This window comes from Lepidochelys olivacea, assembly GCF_965140295.1.
Source record: "Lepidochelys olivacea isolate rLepOli2 genome assembly, chromosome: 10".
NCBI lineage: Eukaryota > Metazoa > Chordata > Testudines > Cheloniidae > Lepidochelys > Lepidochelys olivacea.
This window is the reverse complement of record NC_140420.1, coordinates 50,022,793-50,043,616: the sequence shown is the minus strand read 5'-3', so window position 1 is coordinate 50,043,616 and position 20,824 is coordinate 50,022,793. Positions and strand designations below refer to the sequence as shown.

Here is a 20,824-nt window from a genome sequence, read left to right as displayed (position 1 = left end):
TATAAAAACATCTTCTGTATTTTCCACAGTATGCATCCGATGAAGTGAGCTGTAGCTCACGAAAGCTTATGTTCAAATAAATTGGTTAGTCTCTAAGGTGCCACAAGTACTCCTTTTCAGGTAAGGACCCTGAATATCCCAGTGCTGAAGCTCCTACAGCACTTCAGGATTTGCCTGATGTTTCCTGTCTCTTTCTCTCTGTGCTGTCAGCACTTCCAGGATGGGATATCTGAATGAGTTTTTACCAATTCCCACCATACTCACTACCTCCAGGGTTTGTACCCTAAAGGGATGGTATTATGTCTTGCTCTTGCACTTTCCCTTCTCGTGCGCCTCCCCAACCCTGACCCCGTGTTGCCTTCCATGGAGGGGAAGCATAAGAACCAAGGTTTGTATAGCTGCTGTTCCTTCTGAAAAAAACAGTACCAAGTAAATTACGTTTGTCTTGATTCTTTTTGAAGTTCCTATTGTCGGAATTTCTCCTCCAACATCGTTCTTTCATAAATCAAAATTTATAGCACTAAGATTTTTAAATGAAACATATGATATGCCTTACTATGAATCCTAATGTAAACACATATGCCATTTAGAACATTCATGTACAGGACTCTATATTGGAACATAAGTTATTCTGTGTTTCATGAGATGGAGGGTTAATTGTTCTATAACATAAGCATAACTTTTCCCATTGTAGTATCTTTTTCACAGAACTTTACTGCAGAAAACTAAAAAGAACCATCCTAAGGAGGACAGCTAGGCTGAAGAAATACTTAGGGGTAGGTCCTCAAGACCAGCCATTTGGCACCTGGTGCAGCTGAGGGGAAGAAGGAAAGCCAAAAAGTTACTTCATGGCTCCTTGAATCATCAAGCCTATTCAGAGGAGAAAATCTGAACAGTCTCAAGGCTGCTCAAAAGATTTTCCTAAGTCCTGAAAATCTGGCATCCACATTTTCATTTTCTGTCCCCCCATATTCCCTCCCCTAAAAAAATCTTCAGAACTGTTCACCATAGGCTAAAGTAATACTAAAAACTCTTACAAATGTATTTGAATGTTGGTCTACACCGAGATAATTTGTTGGCTTACTCAAAGCCTATCCTTTGAAGATTGGGAGATAGCCTAAATAATGTTTGTTTCAGTCTTTGTTATCCTCTTTTTCTAATTTTCCAATATTTTTTATGATAAGCTTATTGTAGTAAGTAGGATGTACTGATAAACATCAGTGTAACTGGGTGGCTTACCCCAAGGGCTGTAGTACCTGAGGCTAAGCCCCACCTGAGAGGACTCATAAAAAGAGCAGGAAGCTGTGGCATATAGTCTGCAGAGAATGAGGAAAACCCTCCAAGAAGGGAGGCTGGGGAGATACCCTCACCAAGCAGGGAAGGAACTTGCAAAGCCCTCTAGGCAGGGAGGCCTGGAAGGAGGAAGAAAAACCTTGGGCTGTGTGGACCTATCAATGGATTTTGTTTTGGAGTTTTGAGTTTTATTTACAGATTCTTTTATATTAATAAACCAAGTCCCAAAAGAATGTATTTTTGACCAACAAAAAGCCTGAAGTGTATTTGAACAGTCCAAGAGGGGAAATTGAGGCAGACTCCCTGTAGCTCACAAGGGGTCACATAAGAGGCTAACTGTAACCAGCCTAGCTACAGTCAACAAAATGGGAGAAAACAGTAAAGATACCTCTTATTTCATCTTTATCAAATTTTGTATGTTTTACAAAATTATAATTGAATTAAACAGGAAGCATACTGAAGAAATTAGTTTAAAATATTGATATCTATGTTTTAAGCAGTTATCAAATTTAAGATACATTTTTTAGGTATAAACATTTTTACTTCAAACTTAAACTTCTTTTTTGGGTGGGAGAGTAAGGGAAGGTTGTGGGGAAGGAAGTTCAATACTTACTATCGTCCTCTTTGCTTTCCAGTGGGACATTCCATGCAATAAGGTTTCTTGCTGTACGACCCTCTTCTGCAACAATTTTCCTCACTTTGTCATGACTATTAGAGCGTTGGAAAGAAGCCTGAAAATGTGAAATATAGGAAAAATATATCATTCTATTTCAAGCTAATATATTAATTATCTCAAAGCATTAATGCTAAAACATCCAAAAAGGGGCTTGCAGTTGACAATCCTCACATAAGTATAAATATTAACTACTGTTCGTAAAAGTCTGTGAGATGGGTATTGTATTTTCACCACCTATTAGAAACTGTGTGGGTGGCATGGATGTACTCATTCATTTTCACAGAGAAGAGGCATATGTCATGGCTCTTACAGTACCTTCTAGCAGCATGTTTAATCAGAATGAGAACTAGTGTCTAGCCCTCAGCTGGGGTTTGTCTACACCTGACTTTTTTTTAACCTGGATTAAATTGATTGCCAGCATTAGAGAAGTGTTTATACCTTTATGAGTGTGTTTACCTTTTGTTAACCCCACCTGCTGCACCTTTGATGTGGCTGCTGCTCCTAAACCTGGATAAAATGGGAAGGACAAGGCAAACATCTAGCCACATATAAAACAAACAAAAAACACCTCATTGGTTATAGAAATGGAACCAGGCTACCACGTTGTTAGAGATGGCTGCCAATGCCTCATATTTCATGAAGGGTTCTGGAAAAAGCCAGCCTGTGGAAGCCAGGACCCCACAAAGGCTGATGATGGCAGCAAGAAAACACCAACCAAAATTGGTTATTGGAATGCGAGAACAACATTTCAAACACCAAAGATCTCACAAATCATGAGGGAAATGGATAATTATGTACTCAAAATCCTGGACATCAGTGAGAACAGACTGACCAGGTGTGGACAAGAAGCACTTCTAGCAAGAAAAGAAAACTGTCATTGGTTCAAGTCATTGTGATAACAAACATTGAGTGGAAGTAGCACTCATTATGACATACTGGGCATACATCATCAACTGGGCATACACAACCAACACATCATATATGCCAGACTCCAAACCAGATTAGACCAAAAGTGTCAATCAGACAGCACTATGCTCTGCCAGAGGAACACAGCTTCAATGATAAAGAGGAATTCTTCTATCGCCTCCAGAGTGTGATTAACAGAATAACAAAACATGATTTACTCCTTGTGATGGGTGACCTTTAACATTAACTTAGGATGTGGAAAGAGTGGACAGGGAAGCGTGGGTTGATAATCATCAACCAAAATGGCAAGAGATTCATTGAACTGTGACTGGTATCCAACCTAATTCTTGCAAGCACCCTATTCCCTCACAAAGAAAGACGGAATTCACCAGATGCTAAAACAAAACAAAAACCAAAATAGATTGACCATGTGTGCATCAACTGAAGATTCAGGTCATCTGTCCAAGATGCAAGGGCACATCAAGTAGCAAATATTAGCAGTGGCCACAATCTCTGCATTGCTGCACTGAAAATAACATTAAGGAAGATCACCTTTTAACCAGGAAGTGGCAAATAAAATCAACAGTACAAAGTTGAAAATGAAAGACTATTGTGAGAAATTCCATCTTGAATTAAGGAACAGGTTTGAAGCACTGCCAAAGGCAGGTCAAAGTGAGACACAGACTGAACCTTAAGAAAAATGGGCAGCACTCAGAGGCAAGGGGATTGGAGCTGCAGGAACAACAGCTGGATATGAACATAGACAGAGCAAGAACTGGATAAGCCAAGAGACAAGGCATCTCATTAAGGAAAGGAAAGCACTGCAAGGAAAACTCCTGAATACTAAGACCAATGAAATATTGGGAAAACCAAAGGAGGAATATAAGAAAGCAGACAAAAAAAGTGAAAACCAATGCAAGGAAAGATAAATGGAGATATGCTGAAAACCTAGCAGCTGAAGCTGAAAATGCTGCTATGAAAGGAAACCACAGAGACATTTACTTAATGACTGAAACCTTTGTGAAAATTTCAAAATAAGAAATTGATCAGTCATAAGGCAAAGATGAAAAAATGCTTACAACTAATAGAAAAATAGACGGGCAGAGTCTTCAACCGACCCAGCCCCACCTCGGCACCAGATTTTGATGAAATATGCTAAACTGATCAACTTGACGTTAACATCAGCCCAATAGAGATGTTGAAAGTACAGGCTGTAGTCAAGAAGCTGAAAAACAACAAAGCAGCAGCAGATGACCAAATCACAGCAGGAATGCTAAAAGCAGTTGATAACACAATGCTAACAAATCTGAAAGAACTGTTTAATTAAGTCTGGTAAAAGGACACCTTCCCTCCCCTCCCGACTAGTAGAAACATGGAATCATTGTCAGAATACCCCAACAAGGTTATCTCATTGACTGTAACAACTGGAGAGGAGTTACACTACTCTCTGTTGTAGGGAAAGTTTCTGCAGTGTGATACTGTGACGTAGTGGGGATTTTCCCTTGTTATGTTGTACGTGAGCCTATGAGAGCCTTACTGTTTTGCATGAATGCTGTGTGTGCCGCAGTTTCCGTGTGTACTGCACCAATACACACGTGTGGGAATAAGGGTGTGTTACTTTTGCAGGGGCTGCTCCAGCTGCCTGCACGGATGCTATGGCTGCCCCTTTGTAACCTGAGACCCAGGAGGAGGATGCAACCAGGTGACTCTTGGCCTGGGAAAGGAGACAAAAGCCGGAAGAGGAGCAACGGGCAGGTCAGGGGCCAGGAACTGGAAGCGAGCCAGTCTCAGCTGGCTTGGAGCGCAGGGGCTCTGGGCTCCCCTCCCCCAAAGATGGACTTGGCTGAAAGTCACTGATTTCTATGCTAACAAGTTCTGTTCTAATTGTGTTCCTGTCGACTAATAAACCTTCCGTTTTACCAGCTGGCTGAGAGTCACGTCTGACTGTGGAGTTGTGGTGCAGAGCGCTCTGGCTTCCCCAGGAGCCTCGCCCCGACAGACTCGCTGTGGGAAGTGCACAGTGTGGAAGGGGACGCTGAATGCTCCAAGGTCAGACCCAGGAAGATTGAACCTGTGTAAGCTTCTTGCCCTGGAAACAGTATGCTCAGAGAGAGGAGGCATGCTCCTCCAGAGTCCTGGCTGGCTTCATATGGAGTAGTTCCAGAGCATTGCCCCAGTGACTCCGTGACAGATACTACACAGGATGAAAGAAACAGTGGGTGCTAAGCTTACAGAACATGCGGGATTCAGGTCTAGGAGATCCTATGTAGACCAGATATTCACACTAAAGACCATCATAGAGGAATGTATCAATTTCATTGATTTTCAAAAGGGATTTGACAGCCTACACAGATATACATTGTAGAGTATTCTCCAGTCCCTGGAATCCCAGCTGAAGCTGTCAACATCATTAAGGCCCTGTATAGTGATGTGAAATGTTCTGTAAAGGTGAATAACCAGGCAACAAAGTTCAAAGTGCACACTGGAGTGAAAAAGGGCTGCTTTCATTCTCAGCTGCTGTTTGGCATTGCCATAAATTGGATAATCAAGTGTATTAGCAACACAAACACTGGTACAGAATGGGTAGATGGCAAATGCCTTGAAGAGCTAGACTTTCCCAATGATACTGCACTATGACAACCCTGAAAAATTACAAAGACAGATAACCTGACAAAAGGAGCAGGCCAACCAGGATTCAAAATCAGTTATGCTAAAACAAAGATCCCGGAGACCCAGATGTCAAAGCAGCAATATCACATTAGAAGGCAAAAACAAAAAGAAAGAAGAACAGTTCATCTATCTGGGTAGCACCTACTAGTCAATGGAGACGTCAAAAAGGGATCGACAAGGATAGTAAAAGCATCTACAGCATTCTTTACACTCAACAATGTATGGAAATCAAAGATACACAGTACCAGAACAAAGCTGAGAATTTTCAACTCAAACACAATCTCAGTTTTCACATAAGGCTGTGAAAACTGCAGGATCTACTAAAATGTTACTTAGAAAACTACGCTGCTTCGAAAGTAAGTGGCTATGAAAGATTCTGGGCACTGAAGGGGAAGACTTCATCACTAATGAAGAGAACTAATCAATTACCAACCAGTATCTCATCTCCACCAAAACCAGAAGGAATTGTGGGACATATTTGGGAGCTTTATTCTGGATACCAACACACAGACTCCCACATGATGTCACTGAGTTGAAACCAATTGGTATGAAAAAGAGAGGGTACTCAAGAGAACCCTTAAAAAAAAGCCTTGGTAGGGAGGACAGAACAGCTGATCTCAACACCATAAAGTAGATGGAAGAATGACAGAAGAAATGATAGAAGAATAGAATAGACGAATTTCTGCCCTGTGCGCTAACACTGGCATGAGAAGGACAAAAAGTGATAATAAATTATCTTGAATTAATTGGCAATCAATTAAAACAAGGTAAAAAAAAGTCTAGTGTAGACAAAACCCTAGGCCAAAAATACACGTTAGTGTGGCAAAGAAACTCTAGAGAGGAGTTCTGGTTTATCTGGACCACCTATTTCATGCTAAAATTACACCTTTTCTTCCTAGTGGAAACAAGACCCTAGAAGATAACTTACTACTACACAAAGCTATAGTAGAGAAGTTAAGGATATAAGAAGGATCCCTGAGGATGATTCCCACTCACTTAAGAAACAAATTTGGTTAGATTTGTAAAATATACTCAGTTCAAGGCTTTTGAAAGCATATACAATAAAACAAACATTAACAGATATTGACTAACATCAACTAAATTAATTCTTGCCTCACAACAGAATGCAACCAGCATTCCACAGGAAAAAGCCTGACTAAGAAGGCAGACTTTATACCATGGCACTGCAGATCAACAGACTGGGGCCCTCTGAGACAGGCATAACATGCAAGAGCTGGCTTAAAAGGACTCTCTGCTGAGACTGCACTTCTTCCAATACAACATTAAGAAGATGGAAAATGAGGGAGAATCTTAACCTCACTACATTCATAACTGTTGACAAAAGTGCAATAAAAATAAAACTAATAATGACTTACAAAACAAAATTAAACAACTAGGCTAAGAAATATGGATCATCATAACAATGTTTTTATTATTGGTCACTTTCTTGTGATTTTATTTTATTGCATTATACTGAAACCATCTAATATTTAAAATATGACTTCAAAAAAGTAACAAGTACAGTAAACGACATTCAGAGTCCAAGTTAGTAAGCTATCAAAAGGAATCTTAGTCATTTTACTCTAGCTGAAAAGTCCTAAAAACTTATACTTACAAATATTTGTACTTTTATTCCTGCAGTATGTCTTTTTTTTAAAAAATGGCTTGTATAATGTACTTCTACATCATTTTCTATCTGAGGCTCTTAAACCACCTTATAAGTAATAAATTTAGCCTCGCAGTATCCCTTTAAGGTACTGTGAGTTGATGGGCAGCTTCACCAGGCAGGGACGGGATATAAAGCTCCAACCTTGAGTCTTTTAAAACCCTTTACTCAGGGCTTTATCAATTATCAACTATATTATCAAATCAACTGAAAAAAAAACCCTGGGTAATAATTCCAAGAAGGTTTCCCTGTGTTAGCCAGACAGGAGGGAGAGAACACATCCTTCCCCTAAGAGCAGTCCAGTCTGCATCAACAGGGAAGGAAAAGGATGCATCATTCCTCTTTGGGTAGCGCCTACTGGCCATTATTCACAATTGGCTCCTGCTCCCTGCAAGTGTCTCCCTCTCTGCCTGAAAAATGCAGAAAGCCCAGTATCAGATCCTTCCCTGAGGTGGGACTCTTCTACCTGCCTAAGAGGCAGGAAGCTTTATATGTGATTTCCTATAAAGCAGGAAGAGGAGCATGTTACCCGCATCTACAGCTCAAAGTTTTAAAGGCACAAAGGTTGTCACAGGTGCACTGGGATGTCCATATGCACCACTGGGCCTTGTTACAGGTACATATTATGTCCACTTCAGGGCTTGCAAACACTTAAAGGGTCACAGTCAATTTGAAAATCGCATTTACATCTGAAAATGTTGTAGCTACTACCATTACAAATAAACCCTAAGATAACTGTAACTGAAAGAAATTAAAAGAAAAATTATTCTCTTTTCAGATTGTTTACTTTCTTCAATTGACAGCACACTGTGCATAGTCTTACCGTTTTGTTGATGGGACATTCCCTCTTTCATGCTCTGCAAGAGGGAGTTTATTGTTAACAGCAGGAGCAGAGCTCAAATTGAAAGGCAGGAAGTAACAGTCAGGTACATGTACATAGACAAAGCGGGGAGGAAAGGAGGGCTGGCCTGAAAAAGTTTGGTGATGTTACTCTCAGGCCCATCCAAAAGACTTTTCCAAATGTACACAGGGCGGGAAGAAAAGCTCCTATAACAAATTTTAAAGTACATTTAACAAAATTCAAAACATACTACTTAAAGAGGGCTCTGTACAAAAAATAATTTAAAAGTTCAAGTTACAGTATATAACTACCCATGTGAGCAGTCCCACTTAAGTCAGCAGAACCATTCTTGTAGTTAACTGTTTGCAGTACATGTTGAGAAAATGAACCACAAAAAGTTAATAAACACAATATTTTAAGCATTATAGTACAGATCAAGATGTTTCCTGCACCATACTTACAACTTTAGGCCCCAATCTTGCAACCATTTCAGTCCATGAGCACTATCATCTTTAATAACCAAGTCTGCAGACTGTACTAGATGAGGCACTGTAGTTTAAACTGTTTTATCTATGTGTATAATGGTAGTATGAAATGCAATAAATGTGTGTGAGAAACTGCACATTATTTTGAATGTTTCTACTAATAATATTTTAACCTAGGCTCCTGTCGTCCAGAAGACCTCAGTAGATTGTTTCAAAGTCACAGTGTGCCATCTAGTGCTACAGAGAGAATTACTCGGAGGCACTACTGTATACCATAGTGTCCTGAACACAAAAGTAGTATAACTAAAGAGGAACTGAGCTGTCAAGGAAAGCTAATATATGAAAGGGACAAGTTATTTAATTTGGTTCAAAAGGAACCCCAAGGAGGGTAAACTCAAAAATGGGGCCTATGTTAAAACTGTTCCAATTCATCCTTAGCCTAACTACTTACCAGAAAATGTTAAAAACAGCCAATATTTGTGTCAGTCCAAAATAATATTTTAATTTTTACTCGGGCTGTCAATTAATCGCAGTTAACTCAAGCGATTAACTCAAAAAAATCACGATTAAAAAAATTAATCGTGATTAATCGCAGTTTTAATCACACTGTTAAACAACAGAATACCAATTGAAATGTATTAAATATTTTGGATGTTTTTCTACATTTTCATATATATTGTATTCTGTGTTGAAACTGAAATCAAAGTGTATATTATTTTTATTACAAATATTTGCATTGTAAAAATGATAAAATAAATACTATTTTTCAATTCACCTCATACAAGTACTGTCATGCAATCTCTTTGCTGTGAAAGTCAACTTACAAATGTAGATTTTTTTTCTGTTACATAACTGCACACAAAAACAAAACAATATAAAACTTTAGAGCCTACAAGTCCACTCAGTCCTACTTCTTGTTCAGCCAATCGCTAAGACAAACAAGTTTCTTTATATTTATAGGAGATAATGCTGCCCTCTTCTTATTTACAATGTCACCTGAAAGTGAGAACAGGCATTTGCACAGCACTTTTGTAGCTGGCATTGCAAGGTATTTAAAGATATGCTAAACATTCGTCTGCCCCTTCATGCTTCGGCCACCATGCCAGAAGACATGTTTCCATGCTGACGACACTCATTAAAAAAAAATAATGCGTTAATTAAATTTGTGACTGAGCTCCTTGGGGAGAACTGTATGTCCCCTGCTCTGTTTTACCCGCATTCTGCCATATATTTCATGTTATAGCAGTCTCAGACGATGACACAGCACATGTTGTTCATTTTAAGAACACTTTCATTGCAGATTTGACAATACTCAAGGAAGGTACCTGTGACGTTGCACTCCATATGCTTTATGAAAATATGCTTATGAATGTGAATATGATGTAACAGGAATATGCTTTATGCAAAAGGTCTCTTGTAAGGTATCATTATAAAGCTTATAATCTACTGAGTGTGTGCGTTCATCCTATTTCTATGCATGTATCATTCTTGTATCTGAAGCTAGAAATATGAAGTATAACTCTGAGGTCCCATTGTAATTATGCAAAGTGTGGGCCATTAATGGTGGTTTAGAATCTTGATGGCTCCCATCGACTAGGACAATTGATTGTAGATGATTTATTTACCTGCAAACCTTCCTGTGTACGTGTGGGCCAGCCTGTGGGTAATGAAGAATGAGGTCTTACAGTGACATGTGACCATGTCACCTGGTAATGAAATCCATCTTAAATCCAGTACTTTTCCATTTAGAAGGAGTGATGGGGACCCAGAGAGACAAAAGATTCCCGCCTTGTGCCAAAGCTATAAAAGGGGGTGGAACAGCTGTCAGTCATGAGAAAGCTCCTGCTTACCACCTAAAATGTCTGCTGAAAATAACAAGGTCTGTACTAGGGGAAAGGATTAGGCCCAGACTAGGAAGGAGTCTAGTCTGTGAAAGAAGCTTATTGGAACATCTCTGAGAGTGAGATATTACCTGTAATCCGTTTCTTAATGTATTAGGGTTAGTCTTGCGTGTTTTTGCTTTATTTTGCTTGATGACTTACTTTGTTCTGTCTGTTATTACTTGAAACAACTTAAATCCTACTTTTTATACTTAATAAGATCACTTTTGTTTATTAGTTAACCCAGAGTAAGTGAATAATACCTGGGAGAGAAAACAGCTGTGCATATCTCTCTATCAGTATTATAGAGGATGGACAATTTATGAGTTTACCCTGTATAAGCTTTATTCAGAGTAAAACGGATTTATCTGGGGTTTGGATCCCATTGGGAGCTGGGTGTCTGGGTGCAGGAGTCAGGTAACCTGCAGAGCAGTTTTCACTTAAAGCCTGCAGCTTTGGCGGCATAGCCCGGACCCTGGGTCTGTGTTGCAGCAGACTAGAGTGTCTGGCTCAACAAGGCAAGGTTCTGGAAGTCCCAAGCTGGCAGGGAAGACGGGCTCAGAGGTAATTTCAGCACACCAGGTGACAGTCCCAAGGGGGTCTCTGTGACCGAACCCGTCACAGTATCAGTGTGAGATTTTTAAAGATAGCTTAAGAATCGACCCAAGGCTTAAGAATCTGAAGTACCTTCAAAATCTGAGAGGGGCAAGGTGTGGAGCATGCTTTTAAAAGTCTTAAAAGAGCCACACTCCAATGTGTAAACTACAGAACCCGAACCACCAAAAAAGAAAAATCAACTTTCTGCTGGTGGCATCTGACTCATATAATTAAAATGAACGTGTTTCAGTCCGCACTGCTTTGGATTGTTATCGAGCAGAACCCATCATCAGCATGGACGAGTGTCCCCTGGAATGGTGGTTGAAGCATGAAGGGACATATGACCCTTTAGCACATGTGGCATGTAAATAACTTGCAACACTGGCTACAACAGTGTCATGTGAGCGTCTGTTCTCACTTTCAGATGACATTGTAAACAAGAAGCAGGCAGCATTACCTCCTGCAAATGTAAACAAACATGTTTGTCTGAGCGATTGGCTGAACAAGAAGTAGGACTGAGTGGACTTTTAGGTTCTAAAGTTCTACGTTGTTTTATTTTTGAATGCTGTTTTTTTGTACATAATTCTACATTTGTAAATTCAATTTTCATGATAAAGAGGTTGCACTACAGTACTTGTATTAGGTGAATTGAAAAATACTATTTCTTTTGGTTTTTGCAGTGCAGATATTTGTCATCAAAAATAAATATAAAGTGAGCACTGTACACTTTGTATTCTGTGTTGTAATTGAAATCAATATATTTGAAAATTAGAAAACATCCAAAAATATTTAAATAAATGGTATTCTATTATTGTTTAACCATGCGATTAATCACGATTAATTTTTTTAATCACTTGACAGCCATACTTTTTACTCTACTCCAGCAGAAGCACTTAGAAGTATTCTCAGAGACTGGCTTACATTACTGATCTAGGGATTTATAAACCGTCAGTACAACATGCAGTAAGGAATGATGCCCAAAGCTTACACAACCAAGCGATGCACAAACAACTGGTCAGGAGCCTGAGGGCCATAACAAATTCTCATAAAATGATAGTCTTCTCTCTTTTTTTTTTCTCTCCAAGTGATGTTATATGTCTTGTCAACACAAAAAGTTGCACCCATTTAACATACATCTCATTTTAAATCAGTGTCGTTAAACTGTTGCAAATCCCTATATGAACACTTATTTCAGTTTGAGTGGTTTAGTTCGATTTAAATTAAACCAATTTCTAACCAAATTAAATATATGCCAAATAAATAAGCCAAAATAAGAGGGTTCATAAAGCCTTTGGCACTGATTTAGCTAAATCAGTTTAAAATCATGGCTTTAGTTAAAGCAGTGCACTTTCCTGTATGAATAATCCCAAATTGAGGAAAGTAGTGGGCTGTCTTGCAGAACTTTGATCATCTCAGCATTCAGATTTACTCTGAAAAACGTTTACAAAAAACTTGTCCTATAGTTTTTCTTTAAAATTATTATTTCAACATCTTTAAAAACAAATAGAAAACAGCAGAAAAACAACATGCCCTGGTCTTTTATTGGCCATAAAACAACCAGATATTGTGTCTTTTCTGAATATGATAACCTGTGACTTTGAAAGAACTTCTCTGATATGAAACCACATATAAAATATTAGCCAATAACCAGACAACAGTAAAGAAATATATTCTAGGGATGCTTTCTAAAAGTAAGATCTCTTTTTAAAATGGAGACCAATTAAGTGAAATTTGGACTAAGTTTGAGCAAGAAATCAATTCCCTCCTTGAAAGAAAAAATGTTATCATTATGAACTCAACAAACAGTTTAAAAGATTAAGTTTCAGGTTAGCAAGTGATTATTTTGATCCCCCTAGTCTTGAGACCACCAAATGATATCCCAAGACAAAGCTGCACAAGTAGCTAGCTAGAGGCTTAATCCTGAAATTACTACAAAAAGATGTCTATATTAATATTACCCATCATTTTTGCCCTTTACATAACTAACACATGTTCCATGCCCCAAAAAGCTTGCAAGCTAACTAAGACAAGACAAACAAGAACAGAACCTTGTGGAACACCAGCCAGAGAACAGGAAATCCTTAAATGAGATGCTGAAGGTATAGTCAGCAAAACAGGAGAACCAGGAGAGTACAGTCACAAAGCAAAGAGGAGAGTGTGATCATAGAATCATAGGATTAGAAGGGACCGCAAGGGTCATCTAATCTAATCCCCTGAAAAGATGCAGGATTTGTTGTGTTTAAATCACTGTGTTAAAGGCAGTACTGGACATCAAGACATTGATTACTTCATTCTAGATGAACAGCAGGGGCTTATTCACCCTATAGTAAGGACTATTTCAGCTGATGGATAAAATCTGGGGCCCAAAGCCCAGTATACATACATTATTGAAATACTCATGTTTTAACCATTCCTGACACTGCTGGAGTTACAATCATCAGTTAACTAAGGGGAGCTACTACAAATTCGCTAACCCCTTACATATTAGGTAGTTATTATTAGGTCTGTGCTATTTCCTTGCAACCGTATCTTCCTTATTTCATTGTAAATAGCTAATATGCACTGAGGTATGAGGTATTACAGGGGTTCTCTACTTCATTAACATTCTCTGTATATGTGTACTAAGACATTTCTCTAATCAAGACAAGACAGTCAATTTCATCCATCTTGCACTGTCAAGCAAAACTTAGCCATGGTCCCTGAAACATTCCGTACCTTGGGGGAGCGTCCTGGAACCCCCATATTCCTCATTTATACATGAATGTGATCTTGCATATAAAGCATGCCTTGTAAGGTAACAGGGGAAAGGTTATGATCCGCTGAAAGTCATTTCTCTATCCATATATGCATATGAAGTTATGAGAATTGTGTTGTATGGTTGTCATTAAAACATGCTGTAAACTGAGGAATCAGCCAGATATTAGCTCCCCAGAGGCAACAGCAAGGAAAGTAACCAACACCCCAGCAGGGTATCAATCAACCCATCAGCAACCATTGTCCAGCAAGGGAGCTACAATGCAATGACTCACCTGCAGGAGGCCACACCAGGGGAACTGCTCAACCTTGCTGGGAGACTCAGCAATGCCCCAGACATGCTGGACTTGGGTTTTCCAAGCACATGGAGGGTATAAAACAGTCAGAATGGCCATGTTGGCCTTTTCTCCTGCCCCAACCGATGCTGCAAGCAACTAAGGGCACGTCTTCACTAGCAACGTTAAAGCGCTGTCCAAAAAGAGAACAAGACTCCAACAGAGGAGATTGGCCCAGGTTTAAGAAACAAACCTGTATACTAAGGACTGCAATATCCAGTGGGGTGAGAAAAACTGTTTAATCTAGATGTTGCCCAGTCTAATAGGGTTGAGAGTTTAGACTGCATGCTTATATTTTATTTCTTTTGGTAACTAACTCTGACTTTTTGCCTATCACTTAAAATCTATCTTTTTTAGTCAAATTTGTTTTACTGTTTATCTTTGCTCATCTTGAGCAGTGCAACATGGTATATTCCTGGTACAGTGCTGGGAGCCGGGTAGGATTAGGCTGGTGCCTTTCTCTGTGTGATTCATGAGTGGCTCTGGGAGCATTCATGCAATATAACTGGGTGTGGGACTCCACATGCTGTTGTGCTGAGTGATCACAGAGCCTGGAGGGGCTTGCTGCTGGTCACTAACAAGGCATTGTGAGAGACAGCCCAGGCTGGGGAGAGTTAAGGGGGCTCAGAGATCCCACAGTCCCAAGCTGCACCCCAGGGGGATCCTGCACAGTCCCAGCCATGGTAAAATAGAATAACATTCCAAATTAATGGACTGCATAACAGTCAGATGTGCTGATCTGTTGGTGAGAGAGTATGAGGTCACGATTAAGGTTTTGCATAAGAGCACGAATTGGATGAAGTTGGGGAACATATTGGTTTTGGGTATCTGTTAAAGACAGAGGAAATGCTTTATGGAATATCAGAGTCAATTACTGACAACATTGTAGGTGATGGCAAAGGTGGCAAGAAATGCTGGAGGCCTTTTCTGTAACTTATTTGCATTCTTAAGGTTTTGGGTGATGGAGGTATGTCCTGTTGCAACTTTAATTATCACTAAATACATTTTTAATGTGGTAATACATGTTGTTTTACTTTCAACAAAAAAAAGACACATCACATGTACAGAAACAAAAGGCTATTAGTATGAGAAACAGAAAACCTAAACTTTGAGGCAGGGAAACAGCAAAAATTGAACTGTATCTTCCCACTCTCCGCCCACTGCGCGCACACACTGAAAATCTGAGGAGCAATTTCCACTCTCTCCTCAGTTATGGTCTAAGCATTTCTTGCAAGCTGCTCAGCATTCTCAACTCCCATTGACTTCAACTGGAATTGAGGTTGCACAGTATCCATGGGAAGATTCCTCACTGTTAATAGTCTAGAGGATTTCCTGCATCACTTCACTGATAAAAAACAGACCTGTGGAGCTGAGCTTTTTAAAATTGTACTGTTCTTCAGGATTGGAAAAAATACTGCAAAAAGGCTTAGAATTGTAAACAGTGCCATTCCTGTTGTTTGTAAAACTTTGGCAAATTGCTACATCAGATTAAAAAGGTACTTAAAATATTTGTTGAAAGTCTCTTGTTGCAAAGTGTTCTTTAAAGGTTCTTGAACAGCAGACTCTGGCACATAATAGAGATGTCTTAAATCTCTATTAAAAATATAATTTCTTAGCATTCCCTCAAGACAATATAAAAGTAATACATAAAAAAAGAAACTGGTCTCAGAAACTCTTTCATAGCCTATATACTCCCAGAAAATAATGTTTTTTCTTCCCTGCCCCACCCACAATGCTTGGCGGTTTCATGATAAAGAATTTATCTTCTGGGAGATCACACAGAGTTGTGAACTCCTTTTTAGTGATCTGAAAGTGTCCTATGCTATAAATCACTGATGACACTCATTTATGGTAAATGTCAAATTGAGGTGGACCATAATGGAATGCAGCCAACAGACATTAACAGAAGTGCATGAAATTAAACAAAAAATATGAATTTACATGTAGAGTTTAAATTTACATCTTGGTTACATACATTTATTTTATGGAGGGCAAATTCAAATATCAAACCCATTTAAAAATAGAATCTTTCTTTGATCTATTTCTTAAAAATACAGTTGAAAGCCGATGTAAATAATTACAGTATGGTAACATTCGCAAAAAGAAAAGGAGTACTTGTGGCACCTTAGAGACTAACCAATTTATTTGAGCATAAGCTTACGTGAGCTACAGCTCATGCTCACTTAACATTGTATCAGTTGCTTAACTTTACAATTTCCATGTGCTGATAAAAGTTGTGCAACTCTTGTATGCTCAGGATTTACCTGAATTTGCCAAATTAGTCCAGTAAAACACATCTTCAGGTAAAATATCTTGTTCCTGATCTTCACTAACAGCATTGGCGGGGGGGGGGGAGGGGGAGTTGAGATTATTTTATTTTGTTTTCACTTTGATTTCTAGTTTTAGGATTTCCAGTATTACAACTTGCTATGGTAAATATGATTTAAACTAATCAGAATTATAGAGTATCAAACAGAATTATACATATCAAACTTTTATAATTAACTTGTGTTCTCTTTTAAAGATAACACCTAATAGTATAAAAGAAGTGTCAGATATGAAACTAACATTATGCCCTCCATTCAGTTACACATGCACTACTGAAATCATAAAGATAAATGCAATACCTTTTTAACAAATGTTTTATTTGATAAACTACCCTACCAACAGACCATCTTTGCAGAATTAAATTTAACAGTAAAGAACTAGACTTTGAGAATATCATAATTAACTGACATATTCTGACATTTCTTTTTTTTATTTCCCTCTTATATTTCAAAAACATCATTTACAAATCTATTAATTTGGTTACTTTGAGAATGCTACGTCATTGCAAAATTTCACTATGAAAAATACTTATATTGCTCTTGAAGATACATTAACTGGGATTAAAACAGGCTGCTCAAAGACATAAAGGTAAAATATACATACAGAATAGAAGTAGAGTTTGTATGCAGATTTGTTTTCCATCATCATTAATTATGATAAACTTGTACCACAAAATTTCTAGATGTCCCTTTTAATGCTTAGCAAAAATGTTCTCCAATATTAACAAAAACAGATCTTCATGTAACTAACCAACTTGTCCAGGAATTGCCAACTTGTTCAGCATTAGCTTTCCAACCCAGAGATCACTTAAAGCCAACTGTTAATAAGGTCGGAAGGTGTTATAAATTAGTTGTTGCTAACCAGGTCTTTGTTCAGGCAACTCCTTATCATTGGCAAGTCCCTCTAAGCACTGAAAATGTTGACACTGGCAACACACACCTCTATTATGGTTACATACTAAGGCCTTATCTACACTGGCAAGTTGCTGTGCAGTACAGCAGCTTTCTGCGTTGTAACTCCTGAGTGCTACACACTACCAAGCTACTTAGTGCACAGAAACTGCAGTTGCAACGCTGTAAAAAAAAACAACACCCTGATGAGAGGCGTACAGCTTTCTGCACTGGGGCTACAGTGCCACGGTGCCAGTGTAGACACACTGGTCAATTACAGCACTGTGATTGGCCTCCAGGAGGTGTCCCACAATGCCTGTTCTCACCTCTCTGGTCATCGGTTTGAACTCAACTGCCCAGCCCTCAGGTGACTAACCATGAGCCCCACCCCTTAAATTCCTTGGGAATTTTGAAAGTCCCCTTCCTGTTTGCTTGGTGACGCATGCAGTGGTCTCAGCGCATCTTTCCAAGTGCCCATGCCTGCTCCACACACCAGGCGATTCCCTGCTTGGAGCAATGCCAAGCTGCTGGACCTCATCAGCATTTGGGGAGAGGAGGTTGTCTAGTTCCAGCTGTAGGAATTATAATACCTACGGACAGAGTTCACGATGCATGACAGAAAGGGGCCATAATTGAGACACACTGCATTGCAGGGTCAAAGTGAAGGAGCTGTGGAACGCCTACCACAGACATGGGAGGCAAACCGCTGCTGCACCCACGAGCTGCCAGTTCTACAAAGAGCTGGACATGATACTCGGTGGTGACCTCATCTCCAATGAGAAGGCCATTGTGGATACTTCGGTGACTCGCATGACAGTCGAGAGTGGACCGAGCCAGGAGGAGGAAATCTGGGAGGAGGATGTGGAGGGCGACTTAGAGGCAGAGGACAACTCTGAAGTCAGAGATGCATGCAGCCAGGAGCTCTTCTCTGCCTCGGAAGACCCTAGCCAGTCACAGCTGTCGGAGCTTGTCGAAGCAGAAACAGGAGAAAAGACCCCTGGCAAGTGGCTTTGATTTTGGGAATCACTGAAGTGAGTTGTTGGGGGCAGGAGAGTTGCAGAAATCAGGCTTGTCTCTGTATGATGCGCGTACCACCACATGCCTAGGCTGAGCAGCAGAACAAGGTGTTGATTGACTCCCTCACTTCATGGGAATCTCCCTCAGAGATCTCCAGGAAACTCTCATGGAGATACTGGACAATCCACTGCTGCGGGTTCTTTGGCAGAGCTGCTTTGTTTCTTGCCCCATTAACGGCAACTTTCCCATGCCACTGTGCCATCACAGGGAGGGGAGGGGGTGAGCATTGCAGCACACAGGTAAGCTGCGTAAGGGCCAGGGTGGAAGCCGCAGTCTTGGAGAAGACCCTCCCTTGATTCCCTGCTCACCCTCAGCAGCAAGATATCTTCCATAATTAACACAGCCTGTGGAAAATGTGGGGACAGGCATGATTATCAGGCCCCCCCTTACTGTGCTGGCTCTCCCTAAGAGCCACGCGCCCAGTGTACAGTACGGTCCTGGAACACTGATTTCCCCTACCCCTGCAGTTACTCACTATTTTGGGGGTCTTGTGGCTCATGTGTGCTTGCCTGGGGTCAGTCAGTTAGTAATAGGTATGTGAATAGTGGCTGTGTTTTAAATCACTGAATCAGTGGTCTGTGTGTTGCAAACAATACCGCTTCTGTAAAATGTTGCATTTTGGCTTTACAGATATGACCTTGGGAGCCTAGCCTCGCTCTTTGTTATCGCTGGCTGAACGGCTGCACAGAATTAGAAAGCAGCCATGAAAAACTGAAGAGGACTTTCTGCGTGATGTGATGATGCACCCCGCGGTAGAAAAACAAGAATTGAAGAAGTGGCGGGACAGCGAGAAGAGCGACCAAAAGGAGAACGTGGCACGCCAGAACAAAGCCATGGAGCGGCTCTTAAACGTTATGGAGGGCCAACCGGACACGCTCCAGGTGCTATGAGCACTGCAAACCGAGCAGCTCTGTGCCCGCCCTCCCCTGCACCTGCTGTCGCAAAACTCTTTCCCATGCACCCCCCCCCCCCGACACCACCAGCACATTCTTATCAACCTCCTGGCTCCAGTCTGTATCCGCTACATTCCACTCCTCCCCCGTCACAGTCCAGCGCTGCGGACTCCCAGTACTCACTGCACTCAACACCCGTCCCTCTGCAGTTTAGCCCTGCTGAAGTACAGTACCCGCTGCACTGTACTCCAAAGGAGAAGGCTGGGTATGATACCTGGACATACACAAATCTTTAACCGTCCCGGGCCCCCACCTCCTCCTGGGACCCTCCCTTCCCCCATCCCCCTCAGTGCTGATGTGTCTTTATGTCTCTCTCCCTCCTCCGGTCGTTGTTTTTTAATAAAAGAATTCAGTTGGTTTGAAAGCAATCTTCATTCCATTAATTGAAAGCAAACAGAGCCATGCAAAGCAACAGGCTATTTTCTTAAACCTTCATAGTGCATCGTCTGCACCAATCACAATCACCTCCTAGCATTACAAGCACTGCACTCCCAAGCATAGCAACAAATATTACAGGTTTTCAGCTTCAAATTGCTGCCTCAAAGCATCCCTGATCCTTATGGCCCCGTGTTGTGCCCCTCTAATAACCTTTGTCTCTGGCTGTTCAAATTCAGCCTCCAGGCGCTTACCTCCGCACTCCAGCCCTGAGTGAAGCTTTCACCCTTCTTTTCACAAATATTATGGAGCATACAGCACGCGGCTATACGCACAGGAATATTGTCATCAGCCAGGTCCAGCCTACCATATAGGCAATGCCAGCAGGCCTTTAAATGGCCAGAAGCACACTCAACAGTCATTCTTGCACTTTCTCAGACTGTTGTTGAACCATCCTTGCTGCTGTCAAGGTGCCCCATGTATGGCTTCATAAACCATGGCACTAAGGGGAAGGCAGGGTCTCCCAGGATCACAGTGGGCATTTCAACTTCCCCTACAGTGATCTGGTCTGGGAAGAAAGTCCCTGCCTGCAGCTTCCTGAACCAGTCAGTGTTCCAAAAGATGCGTGCATCATGTACCTTTCCAGACCAGCCTGCGTTAATGTCCGTGAAACGCCCACGGTGATCCACAAGCGCCAGGAGACTGATGAAGAAATACCCCTTCCAATTAATGTACTCAGTGGCTAGGTGGTCTGGTGTCAGAATTGGAATACATGTACATCTATCGCCCCTCCACAGTTAGGGAAGCCCATCTGTGCAAAGCCATCCAAAATATCACACAAGTTGCCCAGAGTCACAGTCTTTCGGAGCAGGATGCAATTAATGGCCCTGCACATGTCTGTCAACACAAGTCCAACGGTCAACTTTCCCACCCAAACTGGTTAGCAACCGATCGGTAGCAGTCTGGAGTAGCCAGCTTCCACAGTGCAATCACCATGCACTTCTCCAATGGCAGGGCAGCTCTCATTCTTATGTCCTTGCACCGCAGGGCTGAGGATAGCTCATCACACAGTCCCATGAATGTGGCTTTCCTCATCCA

General features: G+C 40.8%; 1 protein-coding gene across 4 annotated transcripts in view; it reads right to left on the bottom strand.

Moving 5' to 3' along the window:
- Positions 1-20,824, bottom strand: part of SCAPER (S-phase cyclin A associated protein in the ER) — a 348,781-nt gene that overhangs the window by 318,968 nt on the left and 8,989 nt on the right. For all 4 annotated transcript variants that reach the window (XM_084641327.1, XM_084641328.1, XM_084641329.1 and 1 more), the window contains exon 3: positions 1,907-2,024. In XM_084641327.1, the coding sequence (XP_084497453.1) occupies positions 1,907-2,024 (118 nt within the window). The remainder of the gene's footprint in view (positions 1-1,906; positions 2,025-20,824) is intronic.